At 33.9% G+C, this 19,332-nt stretch overlaps 1 protein-coding gene across 1 annotated transcript; it reads right to left on the reverse strand.

Moving 5' to 3' along the window:
- Window positions 1-1,374: 1,374 nt before the first annotated feature.
- On the reverse strand, window positions 1,375-10,888 carry LOC127810602 (cytochrome b-c1 complex subunit Rieske-4, mitochondrial-like). Its single transcript, XM_052350156.1, has 2 exons — window positions 10,592-10,888; window positions 1,375-2,294 (listed from the first exon to the last, which is right to left on the reverse strand). The coding sequence occupies exons 1-2, from the start codon at window positions 10,770-10,772 to the stop codon at window positions 1,651-1,653; spliced, it is 825 nt and encodes a 274-aa protein (XP_052206116.1). The 5' UTR covers window positions 10,773-10,888; the 3' UTR covers window positions 1,375-1,650.
- Window positions 10,889-19,332: the final 8,444 nt, after the last annotated feature.

A 19,332-nucleotide genomic window follows, 5' to 3' on the forward strand; every position in this document is an offset into this window, starting at 1 on the left:
TAAAGATTTTTCAATATATTTTTAAGCCGTAACAAATAGCTCAAATTGTGCTGTTAAGTAATTCATAGTATGATAATAATAGTTGATTTATTGAATTATCGACAACACATTCTCCAATACAGAATAATAATAATTCAAACAAAAATACTATTTAGACATAGAGTTATAATACTCCTTATAACGTTCAGCATTAATGTTTTTGTAAATTTAATTTCACAATAAATAATTATATAATTTATTGTTGATACTAAACATTACATAACATATCAAAACTTTATATTTAAATGACATTTTCATAATTCAAAAATACTAATAGTAAAATATGCATCATTTATCATCAAAAACATATCTCGCGCCTTTATATATGTCGACAAGTGAACATGTTTTGACCTCTAGGGCATAAGTCGGATGGCAAAAAGGTGAACGATGTGTCAGCGTAGTTTGGTGGGTCGTAAGTTCAATTTCTTCTCTACACAAGACCAAAGATCCAACTTATGATTTACAGGTCGTGCAAGAAAAATCATCTCAATTGAACATGTTTTGACTGAAAATATAATAATAGATAGTTGCATTGGTAAATTCAAAATTTGGTATTCTAGTCTTGAAAATCTCGAAAGATTTATCTTAAAGACATCGTGACCTCAATTTAAATACAGGTGAAGTAAATAGTATTTTTTATTAATAACTAAAAGCCTATGAAACCTAACTTTTTAAGCGGAGTAAAGAATAACTGTAACACCTCACTTTTAGCTTGGTGTAACGTAGCAAATATCAATTCATCTACTTGGAAATGACACCTGAATTGAAGGTTATCAATTAAGGATAATTAAATTATAAATAATTAAATTGTCCTAAGAGTCTTCAGCTTAAGAAAAACTTTAATGAAAGTATGAAACTATTTTTCCAATAAATATTCCTTTCACATTGGTCACTCAGATGATGGTGAATTTTTTTTTCTCATTTTACACTTATAAAAAAAATTATAATCAACAAACTGTGTATGCATCATCTCATTGAACTAGGCCTGTTAAGCTGGCCAAATCTCTAGGAACTATTTCAGAAGGAATTTAAATAAAGGATGATTAAATTAAATCTAAAACTTTTTAATTTTCTCAACTCCTTTTGAATTCTTGAAATATTCTCAGCTTTCCCCTTTGATAATCCAACTCAATTCTCAAATCCGCTTGAACTTCACTTTAAATTAGACGTGTAATGCGAGATATTATAATAAACCTAATCTGTAACACGGGAGTAATATAATAAGCCTAATTAATCGCTTACACCCCGACTTACCCCTTTGCAGAGCAAAAATGGAAAAAAAAAAATACAAGTTCGCATAAGTGCAAAGCATCATACTTTAGGCGAAATGCAACGCAAAGCAACGTTCAGACCGCCAAACACGAAAAGTCAAGAAGTCAATTGAATAATTATTCAAAAACATGTATGCCCGTCTTCAACCAAGACTAGTTACAAGGTTCAGATCACCTGAAGCATCAGTAAATAGGTCAGAATGAGAAAATTAACAAATTTGCCGAGAATAACCTTTTGGCTTTTTTAAGGTTTTCCCAAGAAATTATCCAAAAACCAAACACCAGATTCCGCAATTGCAGAAATCCTACCCCCCCAACCCCCTTCTTCAAGACTCGACTTTCACCCAACCATCAACTTATTATCCTCCAAGAAGGTGTAAGTGGGCACCTCCAGATTGAAAGGTGCCGGTCCCTTGCGGATCCTTCCCGATATGTCGTAGTGCGATCCATGGCACGGGCAAAACCAACCACCATAGTCACCAGCATTCGGCAATGGAATGCACCCTAGATGGGTACAGACCCCGACAACCACAAGCCATTCAGGGTTTTTCACTCTGGCGGCATCCTCCTGTGGGTCTCTCAGGGAAGCGACATCGACACTGTTAGCCAGCTTGATGTCATCCTCGGTTCTACGCCTGATGAAAACTGGCTTACCACGCCACTTGACTGTGACGGTTGTACCGGGCTCAATGCTGGACAAGTCGACCTCCAGAGAGGCAAGTGCAAGAACATCTTTACTGGCAGACATGCTCAAGACAAACTTGAGTATCAGGAGACGAATCAATGAAGCATACACAAACCTGCCGCCAGTCAAGACGAAGTATGCAAATGCACGTTTGCTGGGGTCGCCAGGAGGATAACGCTCATGATTGTACTCATCATACACAATATTTGAGGTGGGATTCTTGACAGCAGCCACAGTAGCTGGAAGGTCGGAGAATATACCCGTTTCATGGGGAGCAGCCACTGAATCAGAAGCAAATCCTGGAACCATAAATCAACCGTTAAAAAAAACACTCACTATGTAATTGTTTATTTCTTTGGTTTGCAAGAAAGCCCACCAACTGAATCACAAGTAAATAAAGTGAGTCCAAGAAGTTTATAAAAGCATTCCCACTATGGTAAACTGCAACCACAATCACGGGTTTTAATCACTAAATGTGGATTATAGTAAGACTGCCCGCATAAGAATATGATATTCAGAGAAATAACACCCGGATAAAGTCTGTTACGAGGGGAAGTGAACACATATTATGAATTTGTGTGTGCATGTGTGAGTGTGTTTTCCAAGGATGGTTAAATAGGAAGCGTGATAACTCAAACAATTGAAACTGTTAAGCCAAAAGCAAAGAAGTAGAAAGAGGATGCCTTGAGGCATTTGAAATAACTTCCAATTTTTTATTTTCAGTTTTCTCTCTGGTTTGTGTGCACATTTCATTTTCAGTTTAAAGATGAAAACATGTGAAGGTCTGGTCCGTTTTCAACTTTTCTTCTCATTGTTTATGTTTTCTTCTTCTTTTTTTTCCTTCTCCTTTCTTCTTCCTTCATCTCTCCACCACTAAGTGGATGCGGTCAAACTCTGGCAAAGTCACAGGAAATGTCCCAGGAGTTTCTGGCATCTGATGACCCCCCAAATGGGGTGTGGTGGCGGACAGGAGAGGGAGGGAAAGAAAACAGCAACAGCAACAATCACAAGTCTTAATCCCACTTGGTGGGATTGGCTAAATTATTCTAGATTTCTAGTCATCTCTATCCACAGTCATATTTTGTACGACTTGTATCTTGAGTCATGTTAAGGGCTTCCCACCAAGTTTTCTTCTTTGGGTATTTCCTCTCCCTCTGTTGCTACAAACTTTCTCCATTTCATGCACTCATCTCACAAGTGTGTCTATCAGTCTTTTCCTCACATCCAAACTATCTTAATTATGACTCTAACATAGAAATTATGTAAACAGGAAACTGAACAAAGAAATCCTAATAAATGGTCAATAACAAAGTAATCCAAGCAGAAACTAATCAACAAGGACAAGCTAAAACAAGACTAAACAACCAACTGATTGGCAAAATACATGGTTAACTTCTTTACTACGTATCTAACAATCCCTCACACCTGAGAGGAGTTAACACACCAGCTGTCATGAAGGTTGCCCGAAAAAGATCTCACAATATAGCACAAATTACATTAACTCAGATTAGTGCACCTAATTAGCCAGAAGAATAAACAGTTTCGGGCTTCTGCTAGACTTAATTGTAACTTTTATTGGCATAATAGTTGACATAGAAAGGAAATCTTCCCGTGGATTCCTATCTACTGTTGGTCCCAATCTCATATAAAGGAGAGGGGATGTATTAGGTAGCAAACAGCTAGCTTAAAACTCATTGAACAAACAACATTAATTCTAGACAAATAAAATCATTAGGGCGAAAGCCTCCATGGCAACACCCTACACTACTCATGTGCAGTGAAAAATGAGCTAGAGCTGCTACATCAGTGCCTGGATGTAGTCCAAGATCATGGATGCGTGAGTAAAAAATTTAGTCCAACATCACAGATCAAGAATTGGATCATGAAATATCAAGGACATTAACAGAAAAATCTATGGAAGTGGTGGACCTGGTGGTTAAAAGAGAAATTAGTATCATGTGGTTTCAAGAGATGAGATGGGTTGAAGAGAAGCTTTAAAGAATATAAACTTTGGTGCTCAAGGAAGGACCGGATAAAGAATAGAGTGGGGATTATTATAGATATGACTTTAAGGATGAGGTAACGGATGTGAAGAGAATATTGTCAGGACCCTAGTCTTAATTGATGCTTCCTTAGAAGATAGAACTAGAAATTGAGGGAGAAATGACAAGAATTGAGGGAGAAACAAATAGAATATTAGGGAGAATATACTGAAATTAGGGAGAACTGACAGAAATTGGGAAGGGGGGGATCCGAGAGAAATGGGGGAGAAAATAGGCAAAACTTGAGGGAAATAGAGAGAATTCAATATTCTTCTCGATAATTCTAAACATGATGCCTCGACAATGAGGGTATAGCTTTATATCCCAGATTCTACTAGGCAATTACCATATCCTCCACTATCAGTAATTGCTTCTAAATCACTCCACTACCTCCCCACTTCTCCATAACTATAATTCCTAAAACATAATGTAAATAACCACTAAATAAATATATATAACAACTGAAAATAAAAATAAGAAAATATCTTCCTAATTCTTGGGGTCATGACATTCCCTCCCCCTTAAAAGATTTCTTGTCCCCAAAACATCTTGGTCACTAGCCACACCTTTGTCATGGCCCCAAGGGCATATTAGTACTAGTAGATTACATGTATTGTTAGGTGTTGTACTTTACTGTTTTGCTGGTTTGAACCTTTACCTAGAAAGCCTATAAATAGGTTGTAACCTAGAGAATTAGTTATATTGATGAATGATAATTGACTTATGTTTCCCTCTCAAATTCTCTCCCCCTCTCTATTTCGTTTGGACTCTCCCCCTTTCTTATGATTCTCCCTCCATTTCTGTTTAATTCTCGTATCTTATTAATCGACATCCCTCCAAGGTCCTTGCATTTAGAACTCCCCTAAGTGTCTTTCTTAATTTCTATCCTCATCATACTCGAGTCCTAAATTCTCTTTCCCCAAAAGTTTTTGGGTGTACTATTTTTGTATACAAGTACTAGCCTTCTCAATCCAAACTTAAACCTAAAGCTCTCAAATGCATATTTGTTGGCTATTCTCCTACTCAGCAAGGATATAAATGCTACAATCCTTCTACACGACGATTTATTGTGTCTTGTGATGTATCCTTCCTTGAGCATCAACCATTTTTCTCCCCTATTCCTCTACAGGAGGGGCACACCTAGTGCAAAGGAATATTGGGAGTCCACCATATCTCTACCTGAGTTCACCTCCTATGTCTCCTCCTACTTCCCTACCTTCTATGATTTATGCTCCTGAACCACCTCTTACTACTGAACCAGTTCCTCCTACCCAAACCTTAGTGCCTAATCCAAGGGGAGATCAGGAAAACCAGAACCAAGATGATCCAGCTTTTGACAAACTATCCTTGGTGTATTCTAGAAGGCCTCATAACCCTCAAGGGCCTCAACCAAACCTTTTGTCTAATCTAGAGATACGTCCAAACACGGGTACTATGGAAGTTGATGGTGATGTGGAAAGGATGACATCTAATAGATTTGATGATCTAGTTATCCCAATAGTACTAAGGAAAAGGGTGAGATCATGTACCAAATACCCTATTTCAAATTATTTGCGGTATTCAAATCTATCTCCTCGGTTCAAGGCTTTTACTATTAGCATTGATGATATTGTGATCCCTAGAGATATGTATCATGCATTATAGGATGAGATATGGAAGGCAACAGTTATGGATGAGATGCAGGTTGTAGAAGCCAATGGAATTTGGGATATTGTGAGGCTACCTAATGGAAAGAAAATTGTTGGCAGCAAATGGATTTTTACAGTGAAATACAAGTCAAATGGAAACATTGACAGGTACAAGACTAGACTAGACTAGTAACCCAAGGGTTTACCCAAACCTAAGGATTTGATTATGAGGAGACTTTTGCTCCGGTAGCTAAGCTTAATTCTATCTGGGTGTGCTCTCATTAGCTGTCAATTTGGATTGGAAATCGCACTAGTTGGATATCAAGAATGTTTTCTTGAATAGGGAACTAGAAAAAGAGATTTATATAAGGATACTCTCGGGTTTTGAGACAGAGAACACAAAGGGGAAGGTAGACCATACCCTATTCATAAAACTTGAAGCAGATGGGAGGAGAACAAATCCTCACTGTATATTTGGCTGACATTATCATCACAGAGGATAACATCCTAGAAATTGAAATTGAAAATCTGAAGGAGCAACTAAGGACTGCATTTGAAGTAAAAGACTTAGGAGAATTGAGATATTTCCTTGGAATGGAAGTGGCTAGAAGCAAAGAAAGAATTTTCATATCCCAAGGGAAGTACACGATAGATTTGTTGAAGGAAACCAGCAAACTCAAGTGAAAACCTACTAGTACTCCACTAGAACTCAATTGGAAAAATAAAAAAGACAACAGAGGAGAATACCAAGTGGATAAGGGATGATATCAGCGCCTAGTTGGTAAGTTAATCTATTTATCACTCACGCGTCCTGACATTGCATATGCTATAAGCATAGTTAGCCAGCTCATACATTCACTTACAAGAAGGCATCTTGAGGCAGCACATCACATCCTTAAGTATCTCAAAAGAATACTTAGGAAAGGACTTTTATTTAAGAAGAGCCAAGACAGAGGAATTAGTGGATATGGAGATGCAGATTGGGTTGGTTCCATTGAGAATATCAGATCTACATCCGGATATTGCACTACACTATGGGGTAATTTGGTTACATGGAGAAGCAAAAAGGCAACCAATAGTGTCTCGTAGCAGTGTAGAAGCAGAATATAGAGCTATTGCACAAGGCATATGTGAGGTGATTTGGGTGAAAAAATTGATGGACCTAAACATACTTGTATCCTCTCCAAAGAGGCTCTATAGTGATAGTAAGTCAGCATTAAGTATTGTGAATAATCCAGTACAACATGACCGGATGAAACACGTAAGAATTGACTGATATTTTGTCGAGCAAGAGATTAATAGAGGAGATATAAGTCTTACTTACATTCTTATTGAGTTTCAAGAGGCAAATATTCTTACAAAGGCAATGCAGAAGCAAGGTTTTGAATCCATTTAAGACAAGCTGAGAATGATGGATATTTATTCACCAGCTTGAGGGGGAGTGTTGAAAAAGATAAAGGAAAAAAGAGAAATAATTCCAAGTTGTAAACGAGTAGATAAGGAGATACGAAGATAAGATTAAGATGGCAAAAGAGTAGAAGAGTTTGAACTAAGAAGATAAAGGAAATGAAGGACAAAGCTGCTACAAAAACCAAATAAGGCAGTCCTAGTTCAAATAAATTATAATCTGGAATATGTTATTGTAATCTATTCTTGTATTTTAGGAGATTTTTTAGGGGATTATGTGTATATATAGTGCATATCTTGGATCAATGAAGGCATGGAAGTACATTCTTTTCATTAACTTCCGACATTCCTTTTATTTTTCCGTTTCTTAGCAATTACTTTCTTCTAAGTTGCAATAGAAATTGGAAGAAAGAAGAAAAAATAGAGTAGAACACAGCGAAAAACAATTACAACATAGAATTAGTTTCTTCTAAATTGCAAAAGAAATTAAAAAAAAAAAGAAAAAAATGTCAAGGATCTAGGTTTAACCTAAAGGTTTTTAATGGAAATTGGAAGAAGTAGAGAGAGAGACAGAGAGAACAGAAATGGAGAGAGAATAGACTATATACAAGCCCTTAAGGACATGTATCACGGTGCAGAGACAATGGTTAGAACATGCGGGGGGATACTGAACTGTTTAAAATTACAATGAGACTGCATCAAGATTCTGCACTAAGTCCATACTTATTTGCTTTAGTAATAGATGAATTCACAAAACACATTCAGACAGAAGTGTCATGGTGTATGCTATTTGCAGATAACATAGTGTTGGTGAATGAAACAAAAGAGGGAGTGAACACTAAGCTTGAGTTGTGGAAAAACAATTTAGAATATAAGGAATTTAAAAACAGAATATATGGAATGTAAATTTAGTAAGAATGCAATAGTGGAGGATGTTATAATAAAATTGGAAGACCAAATCATACAAAGAGAAGACTATTTTCGATATTTGGGATCAGTAATTCAAAAGGATAGAGAAATTTACAAAGATGTCACGCATAGAATTAAGGCAGGTTGGCTAAAATGGAGAAATACATCCGGGGTGTTATGTGATAGTAAAATCCCATTAAAACTGAAAGGACAATTCTATAAGACAGATATAAGACCAGTTTTGTTGTATGGCTCAGAATGTTAGGTAGTCAAATACCAGCATGAGCAAAAGACGAGCATAGCGGAGATGAGGATGCTAAGATGGATGTGCGGCCATACAAGAAAAGATAAAATTAGAAATGAGGTTATTCGTAATAAGGTATGAGTAGTGCCAATCGAGGAGAAGATGAGAGAAACTAGACTAAGATGATTTGGTCACGTGAGAATAAGACCAAGAGACGCTCCTGTAGGAGTAGGAGAGTTGATGAAATGGAACAATTAGTCAAAAAAATAGGCAGAGACAAACCCAAGAAGACTTTGGGAGAGACATTAAAGTTTTATATGAAGTGTATGAGCATAAACGAAAATATAACAAAAGACAAAAATACATAGAAATCTAGAATTCATGTAGCCGACCCCACATAGTGAGATAAATGTTGGATATGTTGTTGTTGTAGAGGGAGTAAGATCGGAATAACAGAGGAAGAGAAAAAGAATGGGGAGAAATCAAAGAGAAATTCGAAAGAGAATTGAGAGAGAAAATACTTGAATTCAAATATCATTGCCCCATATTCTCAAAACTATGGCATAGCTTTATATATAAAGCTATCCAGTAGTTATTTACAACTTTATAGCGATTACCACTTCCACTTCCACTACTCCTAGCTACTCTTAATTCATAACTATTAGAAATAACTACAACTGCATTAAACTACAATTACTAATATATCCTTGGGGTCATGACAAAAAAATAAAGCAAAACATAGACATGAGTAGTTCTCTAGGGGGGAAACATCACTCCTAAAGGATCCCAGTGAGTGGGAGATCCAACAAGCCTCCAGTTTACACCACCAAGTTTGCCTCTCACCAATATATAAGAATATGCAATCAAATCAACAAGAAATAAGATCTAAGGTGACAAATGGACAAGAGAATAGGGTTTTAATACACTTGTATTTGTATACACAAGGAATGCGCCTCATGCACCTTGCACCTTGCACCTCATGTGCCTAGGCAGTGCCACGAGCATGGTGCTGCACCTTAGTGGTGATGAGGCACATAGAGCTGGGTCTCACGCCTAGGCACACCTTTGACAACTATGCTCTATACCAAACTTATGCAACATTTGCAAAACTAAAAGGGAATACTTATGAAGACAATTATAAGACTACCATGCTCTACAAAAAATGGTCTTTGCATAAGCATGACGGATCCAATACAGATGAAAGGAAAAAAATATACTCATAAATAAGATAAATTCATAATAGATGTTTGGCAACATCCAACAAAATAGAATCTTTACGAGTTAGGATAAATGAAGCTATCCATGGCTAGAGGAATGATGAGAAATGGAAAAAAAACAAATTAATATTAACAAAGGTCTTAAACAAAGACATAAAGCACATATGAATTGAATTTCTGCCTGTTCCAAAATAAGATGGCGACAAATTCACGCAAGTAAGCCAAATATGTTGCAAAAAGCTTTCTCAGAAAAGTTGCTAATATTCAGCACCCAATCCTGTGTAAGAATCCCCATCCTTGGAGAATTCCTCATCCACAACAAGTACGATGGCAAATTTCTGCTATAAAAACAATAAAGAGTATAACTACTTCTATGCTCATATTATACCCCAAAAAACTTTTCAAGCTTCCAGCCACATTGTCTTGATCCTATTGCCTAGCTAGATGAATGCCAAAAATAAATAATTAAATAAATAAAAGGAGTAGAAGAATTTTTTGTGCTACATGACCTTGGTAGTGTAAAATTGGAATTAAACATTTCTTCAATAGACAAACACACAAAAGAAAAAAATTGGATTTTATTTTAACCAACTTAAGTACAAGATGTTACGTGGTGAAGCATGGAATTCATGCCTTCGGCTTCCAATTGCAGGTCATTCTAGTAAAAGATATTCACAGCACCAGCATAGTATGCTAGACAAATTCAATGACATGCTTCATTTAAAGGATTCAAAGAGCTCATTAATAAATCCTAAAGTCGTATTTCATGAAGCAAACTAGAGAACAATTAATTGGATCTTTATTTAATAGAACTGAAAGATCTAATCCCTAATGCTGCTTCTGGTATGTAGAAAAATGATAATTTAAACACTGTTTTGTTTTATTAGGTACTAATACGATCTCCAGCGGAAAATAGGAAATCCAAAAATTATTCCTGTCACGTCTTTTTCACAAAATCTAGACAAACTGGAATCGGATCGAGAGAGAGAGAGTGTGTGTGTGGCATTCTTTTTACAATAAATCAACCACACAATAAGGAATCGTCAATTAGTAAGGTCACTAGATACACAACAGCCACAGCAAAGGGTAAATTCTGTATCCACAAACTTTACACCGAGAGAACAGGGAAAAAAATGCTAGAGGTTTAACCTCTGACTTGATCCAGGAACGAGGAGCTGAGAGAAAAAGCGTGGGGTGCGATCACGGATCTGGAGCCATCGGAAGGTGAATCACAACCGTTGATCGAATTCCTAGAAACGAAGGCGGACGATGGTGCATAGGTTGGCCTCCATGAAAGAGAAGATAGCCTCCTTCCTGCGAATCTCAACATCTTCTCCGTCTTATGCCGTTCCCGGTAATCAGCCCGATTAGGGTTTCGGTTCTAATCTCCACCAAAGGGAAACGAACGACAACACCCCCACGGATGAACGGAATGCAATGAGTTGTTCTTTTTTTTATATATTTTTTTTCAAGTTTTTGCTCGTAGAAAAGTAATTAATCTTAAAATTAATAAATCCGCCTATAAATAAATGAATGAATGAAACTAACAAGCGCATGAAGTGTGAAGCTCCCAATTATGGATGTCATTAATTAAGGAGGGACAATGTAATAATAAAGCTCTTGGTTGCCTTTGATTCTTGGAATCCATATAATTTACGTATGCGATAAAAAGATATACAAATCGCCTTCCCATAAAGGTCAAAAAGTCACTTTCAATAGATATGTGCACATGATAATAATATATATAATAAATTGATAGAATAATTAATAAAATTAATATGTAAAAGAGAAATTCTATTCAGAACCCGAAAATTTACTCTTCAAACCGTCCCATCAAAATTTTCAATAATTTTAATATACCTCTTTTACCCCCACAACCCACAACAAACTCTCTTCTCCGATCACCTCTCATCCCCAGCCATCACCTAAATATATAAATACGCACTCACGCATACTTATACATATATATATACACACACCATGGTCGCGGTCATGACAGCCGCGACCATGCAACCCAGCGCACACACACATATACACTCACACACCTATTAAATATATATACACACACTTATATATATATAAGTTCCATGGCCGCGACCATGGCAGCCGCGGCCATGGAAACCCCCGCACCTCGCGGTGCGGGGGTTTCTGCAATCCCCGCACCGCGAGGTGTGGGAGTTTTTGAAATCCCCACACCTCACGGTATGGGAGTTTCAACAACCCCCGCACCTCGCAGTGCGGGGAATCAAGCCTTCCCCGACCGCTGGGAAGGCTTGATTAAATTTGTTTTATTTTAATTAATTTTTTTTATTTTATTTGTTTTATTTTAATTAAATTTGTTTTATTATAATAAAATAAAATAAAAAATAATATAAAATAAATAAATTCTAAATATCTGTATTTTAAGTAATTATAAATTAACTAATTTTAAATTTTAAATCATTGTAATTAAGTGTTGAATTTTTAATACTTAAAAAAATTTAAAATTTATTTTATTGAATTACTTAAAAATATGCATATCTAAAAATCCTATCATCATTTAAAATAATTTTTTTTAAATATATATATCTTTACCTAATTCAATAAGATAAATTTAAAAATCCTATCATCATTTAAAATATATTCTTTTTAAATATATGTAATTATAAAAAAAATATATTTTAAATGATGATAAAATTTTTAGATATGTGTATCTTTAAGTAATTTAATAAGATAAATTAATTAATTTTAAATTCTTTTAAGTATTAAAAATTCAACACCATGATTTAAAATTTAAAATTAGTTAAATTATAATTACTTAAAATCCAAAAATTTAAAAATTATTTATTTGTATTATTTTATTATAATAAAAATTTTAATTAAAATAAAAATATAAAAAGTCTTCCCGATTGCTGGCAGTCGGGGAAACTTGGCTTTCCCAACTGCTAGCAATCGGGGATTTCAACAATCCCCGCACCTCGCGGTGCGGGGGTTGCTGAAACTCTCGCACCGCGAGATGCGGGAATTTCTGAAATCCCCGCACCTCGCGGTGCGGGGGTTGCTGAAACTCCCGCACCGCGAGGTGCGGAGATTGCTGAAATCCTCGCACCTCGCGGTGCGGGAGTTGCTAAAAACCTCCACATCGCGAGGTGCGGAGGTTTTCATGGCCGCGACCATGCTTTTGTGTGTGTGAGTGTGTATATATATATATATAGGTGTGTATGAGTGTGTGTATATATATATATATATGTGTGTGTGCTGGGTTGCTGTGTGTATATATATATATATATATGTGTGTTTGTGTGTATATGATGTAAAAGGGAAAGAGAGATGCGAGATGATGGTCAGCGATGAGAGGTGATCGGAGAAGAGGGTTGGCTCTGGTTGTGGGGGGATAAAATAGGTATTTTAAAATTATTAGAAATTTTGATGGGACGTGGGTTATGAAGAGTAATTTTTCGGGTTCGCGATAGAATTTCCCTATGTAAAAATATCATCTTCACCCTGAATAATGTTAAAAGTCATCTCATCAATCATGTGTAGCATTTTTGTTAAAAAAAAATGGTAAGCAAATAAAATAATAACACACGATCTCTCTAGTCTTCTTATTGGTATGGTCTCCTTAATCTCTTTTAATGAGAATATGCCACATAACTGATAATACCGTTATTAATCATAACTCTTAAATTATTTTTATATAATAATAAATAAAAATAAATAATTTATTATGTTATTTTAAATTTTTTGGTATTATGTTATTTTGTTATATGATATTTTGAATAAATAATATCTATTCTGCACATAAATTTTAATTTTCAGTTATAAGGTTATTCTTAAAAATTTCAAGTACGTTTTTTAATAAATTATTTAACATATTAAGCACGTCAATAATTATTTTTATATGATATAATTTGTTATTTTAATAGACAAATATAAAAAAATAGTTATTAGTTAAAGATACATTTTATATTTTATTAGGAGTGCAATTTTTTCTACCTCATTTAACAAAGGTTAAAATAACCCTTGTGAAAAGTTAACAAATTTTTTTCTCTTTGTTTCTCTCTTTTTTTCCAAGCATTCCTCTATCCTCTCCTCTTTTCTCCCTCTTTCTCAATTTTCTCTTCTTCCCAAGTCAGTCTCATGCAGTCGTTGTCGCCTCTTCTCACGTGTCGACCATATTTCCTTGCACGTCAACCATTTCATCTCGTCGATTATGAGGTGGTGATGCAATGATGAGGCGAGATAGCGATGTAGGGACGAGATGATATGACGGTGATAAAATAAGACAAGACAAGACAAGACAACGAGAGCAATTACCCCAAGATTATCGTTTTACCCTAAATTAACGGAGGTATAAAAGTTACGCTTTGATGGGGGTGAACAAAATTGCACTCGCGCGGGTCAATGCGTGTGTAAATAATAATATTTTTTCAGATTTACATCAGATATAGTCTTATTTTAATATTTATTTTATATATAAAAAACAAAAAAGAGGGAAAGTAGCTAAAAGAGTCAATGTTTGCGGCCATCCCAATGGTTTTCAAGAAAGGAACGGAAGAGGAAAATCTCAACTTAAAGAATAGTATTAGTTAGTGAAAAAGCCCCGTCTGCTCCACGTGTACCCCACCTGCCCCCTCCGCTGTGTCACGAGCTCTAGTTTGGTCATTAAATCGTATTGAATGGGCGGTATTGAATGGCAATGCCCTCGCTCGCCCGTCTTCTTAAAATGTCCAAATTTCAAACTAACCCCATCACTTGTTCCCCTTTCTCTGACCTTTTAATCCAAATTCAAATTAGATATTAAGAATTAAATATAATCAAATTTAAATTAAAAAATCAAATCTCGTGGTATTTAGTATCTAAGTCTAACTAAACATCACTCTCTAAATTAAACTTTATTTTAATAAGAGTAATGATATATAAATTAAATAAATAAGTGGACTCATCAAAATTCTATCAAAATAGTATAAATTAGAAGAATAAGAAAACAAAAGCACTAAAGTTGTCAATAGATCATCTGTTCCGATAATCTAACCCAAACTCGATATGAAATTAGTGAATTTGGGTCGGCCATTAACAGGTTTAGGTTGTTATAGGGTTGACTCAATAAGAATTTACTAATTCAAGTTGATAATAGATTAATTCAAAACAAAAATTAAAACTGACTCAATAATAAGACAAGTTTAAATAAATCAACACAAAATTTGAAAACAAAAATGACCCATTAATTAAAATATATGCTAATTTTTAAAATATCCTTAACAACTATCTCAATTTTCATTCTTTCACTTCCTGGCAAGTCATCTTTTATATAAGATTTTAATATTTTGATTATTTTTTAATTTATACCATGGATGATAGATGTATTATTCTTAGTTTATATCTTTACTATTCAAGATTATTTAGAAAAATCATAAAAAAACTAATTACTTAATTAATAATTTGTGAGTTATTTTATTTTAATTTTAATATTTTAGTTAATATTTAAATTTAAATAAATATATAAATAAATTAATGGGTCAACCTGATAAATAAATGTTAATCTTGAAAGGTTTAGAATAAGTTAACCAATTTATCTATTTAGTTAACTATTCGGATCGAGGATTCTTAACTCAATAAATTATCAGATTAAATTCGAGTTAAAATTTAACAAATTATGACCCGTTAGTAACCCAACTCGAGACATGACATATTTACCTATATTGATACCTTAAATATAAACACTAACAAATTATTACTGAGAGCTTGGACCAGTACAATGCAAGATTCTACCCAAAAAATGCAAATTTAATTTGATATTATATATAAGAAAAAAAAACCTTCTTTTTAGCTAATAGCTAAAAATACTTCTTATCTTTCACTAAATGGGTGATGCGTGCAGTGCCTATCAAAATAAAAGAATAAAAGATTTTAACCATTTATCAAGCGACGTTTGATGATTATAGTTTAATTTTTAATTTTATGTTTTTAAATAAAATTTAAATAAATATAAATTTTGATATAATAATAAATTTATTTTTATGTATATGTTATAATTAGAGGAGTGACTCGTGCTACATACGTACGTGTGAGAAAACAAAAAAAATTAAAATGAAAGTTCACCTTTAAATTATTATGGTGCTTGGTAATTGTAATTTATTTATTTATTTTTAATAAAATTTTAAATAAAAAGAAATATTGACATGATAATAGGTTGCTGTTGTATTATTATAATTTGGGTGTTATGGGTTTAAATCAATAAATAGTTTTTTTTATTGATTTTCAAAATAAAAAATAGTAAGAATATATTGGAAAATTCAAGTTTTCATACATCAAATTTTATTTTTTTAAAACACAAATTTAAATGAAAATGAATATTGGCACAACTATAAGGTTCTTCTTGTCTTATTATGATTTGAAGGTTTTGTTAAATAAATTATATTAAAGACATTTTAGAATATTTAATACTTTATACACCAAATTTAGCGTTTGCTTAAATAATAATAAGGGGTGTTGCGTGCAAATTAAAAAAAATACACTTGACAATTGAAACTTATTTTTTAAATTTATTAGACAATATTTATATGAAAATAAGTTTGGATATAGTGGTATAAAATAATAGCAACATCCCTTAACAAATTTTGTCCTCTTAGCAAAAAAAAAATTACAAAGTCTGTGGTACTAACCTATCAATACTTAACCCTAGTTAATTTTTTTAAAATGATTGAAATGCACTCATTTCTTTTTCTCTCTCCTATTGATTGACCATGGCAGTATGAATTAGAGGGAACTTCAGTCCAACCACTATGGTGGGATCATATTGATGAGAACCTAGAACCCAACATTAGGTCTCAATAAAAAAAAAAATTAACTAGGTAAGCATTCACTCTTGAGTTATGTTATTCAGCCACCCACAAAGCCATCCTCATATATCGTGGGATATCACGAGTTAGCGACTACAAAATATCGCAATATTTTGAGTGGCCCAAGACTAAATATTTCAAGTTTGGTCCCCTTCTCTCTCACTATCTCCCGTGCTGAAATGACCCGACCTCTCATTCTTCCTACTCTTTCGCCCTAGTTGAAATGCTCGTCGGTCTCCCTTTCCTTGTTGGCTATCGGTCTCTCTATCCCTGTCTCCTTCCCTCTCCCTCCCACGCAGGTCGTCGCCCTCTATCTCCCTGCCCTCTCGCCCGAGCTGAAACGCATGTCATCGTCACCGTCGCTTCTCTTAATATCGCCCACGCTGAACAAGAAGATAAGTTTTTTAGTTTTATCAATAATGATTTTCAGCATACATCCATTATATATATTTATATACGCGCGATTTGGGTATTACCAAAAGTTTAAACTGTGATTTATGAAGCATCTTGAAGGATTGTTATCCGTAAAAGGTACGCAACTGGATCGATATTCTAGTATTGATGTTACCTTCCTTCTTGCTGTGGGTTTCAGTACTGATCTTGGGTGAGTTGCCTAGCTTCTGTTTGTTAAAATGACTAGCAGAGTGAATGTATTGAAGTTACCTTCCTTTTGTTTGCTAAAATGCACATATATCACCTTGAATGCTCAGATGATAAATATTCTTATTTTTGATATGTAAGTTATTTCTTTTTATCTGATTATTTATTCTCTTATAATATCTTTTGGATTACTGGATGAGGAATGAATGGCAATGTTAAAATTGTATGATCCATGTCTTGAAAACTTGAAATTATATGATCTGAGAGTGTCTTACTCATCAGCATTTTCATCATTTTTTGTCTAGCTAGACCCTTTCACTCAATTCAGGATCTTTCCCATTTTTTCTTGATGTGGCCAAAAATTAGGGGTTATATTTTCAAATTTTGAAGGTTTTTTAAAAATCACTTGTGCCCTCGTAAAACCAACTTCCAGTGGCTAAACTTTTTAGCCCTTCAATAAACCTCAGTTGCCAAGACATCTAGTTTGGGCCTCAAAACAGGTATTACTGTTCATGAAAATTTACCACAACCTTTGTCAAAATATTTGAAATATGTTATCATTGTGTCTAGATTTTGTTCTTTTAAGTTGAGTTTGCACATTTCCAAGAAAAAGAAAAGAGATCATCTCTCGTCTAACTGGTTGAACCCTCATATGATTTTTGTTGAATTTGGAACTTCAAAGTTTTTCCCTAATCTTAATTAAGAAGAGCATCTTCCATTTTTAAGAAATTTTCAATCTAGTTATGAATTTTGGTTGCTTTATACAGGTTTGGTGAATCAGAAGAGCAACTTCCATCTTAATAATGCTTTTATGAATCCTAGCTCATCGAGTGAGCTAAATACTTGTTTTGTAATATTTGTATCATATGAGTTGGCATATCCTATTTTATGTATTTATGGTTTGAAGATTCTTGGATGGGTATAGTGTTACTTAGGATATAATGTTAATCTTGTAATTTGCTGGGATGATGTTTACATATCAGATAGAACCATGTTAGCAAAACTATATTTTTGGGTCATAGAAATATTTCTACATAAATTTTTGTAATTTGTTTAGATGTAGCTGGTAATGGTATTTGTTTAGATTTTGAGAATTTAATTTTTGTAATTCCTTCATCATCTTGTCTTTCCCTATACTATTTAAAACAAATATAAAGTATTGTTGGATATAGCAAATCATCAGTCAGAAAACATTGCCTTCATCATTTACTCCCTCCTTGATTTAAATAAAATTTGACTATCTTAGGAATTATAACTTCCAATTTGGAAATGGGTGAAACTTCAATTAACTCCTCTTATTCGGATCAGACAATTGTGTGCAAGCATGGTGTATCTGTTTTGTGCTACACATCATGAACTAAGATTAATCCTGGAAGGAAATTGTTGAGGTGTCGGTTCTGAAAGGTAATATATTCTCTTATAAATGTATAAGTCGTTAATGTGAATGAAATTAATCGTTGAATGATTTGGTGGACAAGATGATGATTGCAGCTGGTTTCAATAAATTGATGATGAACGCACAGCTTACAAGAAAAAATTATGTGGAGTTTTGTTGGATAAGGAGAGAGTACTACAAGAACAAGTCAAAATTTTTGAAGAAAAAGTTTTAAGAAGAAAAGAAAAATTATTGAAGCTTCGGAGAGAGCATAGTTGTATTATAGAAGAAAATATAGAATTGAAAATAAAACTCGAGTATAAGACAAAAGAAAATAAGTTTGTTAGGGGTATGATAGTGTTATGATTGGGTTGTTTGTTGTTCAGTTTATAGGTGATGAAAAATGACGAAAGTAGATTTAGATATTTAGATTTGGTATAATTATGTATTTGTAATTTATTATTATCTTTGTTATCAGTATGATAATGAAAAAATAAAACGTAATTTCACATTTGGGGGCTTCCTTTGTATAATGATTATTCTTTATATTTTAATTATTTATTTAAATAGAAAAAATGGTTATTGTCTATGACAATGATGAGGATTAAAACATGCTTCGGATAGCAGATGGTAAAACATATTATGTGTTTCATCTTTGTAGAAACTTTTTTTTTTTTTTGTATTTTGTTTTTTACATCAGGGTCAGATAGCAAGTAATGGATGCTACAAACTATCATTGTTAAGCATGTTTGCCTTTGGTTAAGTAGGTATGAACTAGGCATATGTTTGTCTTTGGTTAAGCATGCATTGGTGCACATATATTACTTAAGGCCAGAAGTTATTGATGTCATATTCCCATTAGTTGTCTAGCTTCATTGTTATTTTGAAATTGTCCATGTTTTGCTTATCCCTTTGGTTTTCTTACAAAAGAATAAGTGGTGTTTGTGTAATTGACTAATACAAATAAGTGATTTCCAAGTATTTGAAATGAGTTATTGTGGGCGATCAAAAATCATTCAAAAAATTTGATTCATGGCAGATTGGCACTATGTGAGTAAAATTGGTACATGTCAACAATGGAGCACAAGTCATTT

Source organism: Diospyros lotus, chromosome 9 (genome assembly GCF_014633365.1).
Source record: "Diospyros lotus cultivar Yz01 chromosome 9, ASM1463336v1, whole genome shotgun sequence".
Taxonomy (NCBI): domain Eukaryota; kingdom Viridiplantae; phylum Streptophyta; class Magnoliopsida; order Ericales; family Ebenaceae; genus Diospyros; species Diospyros lotus.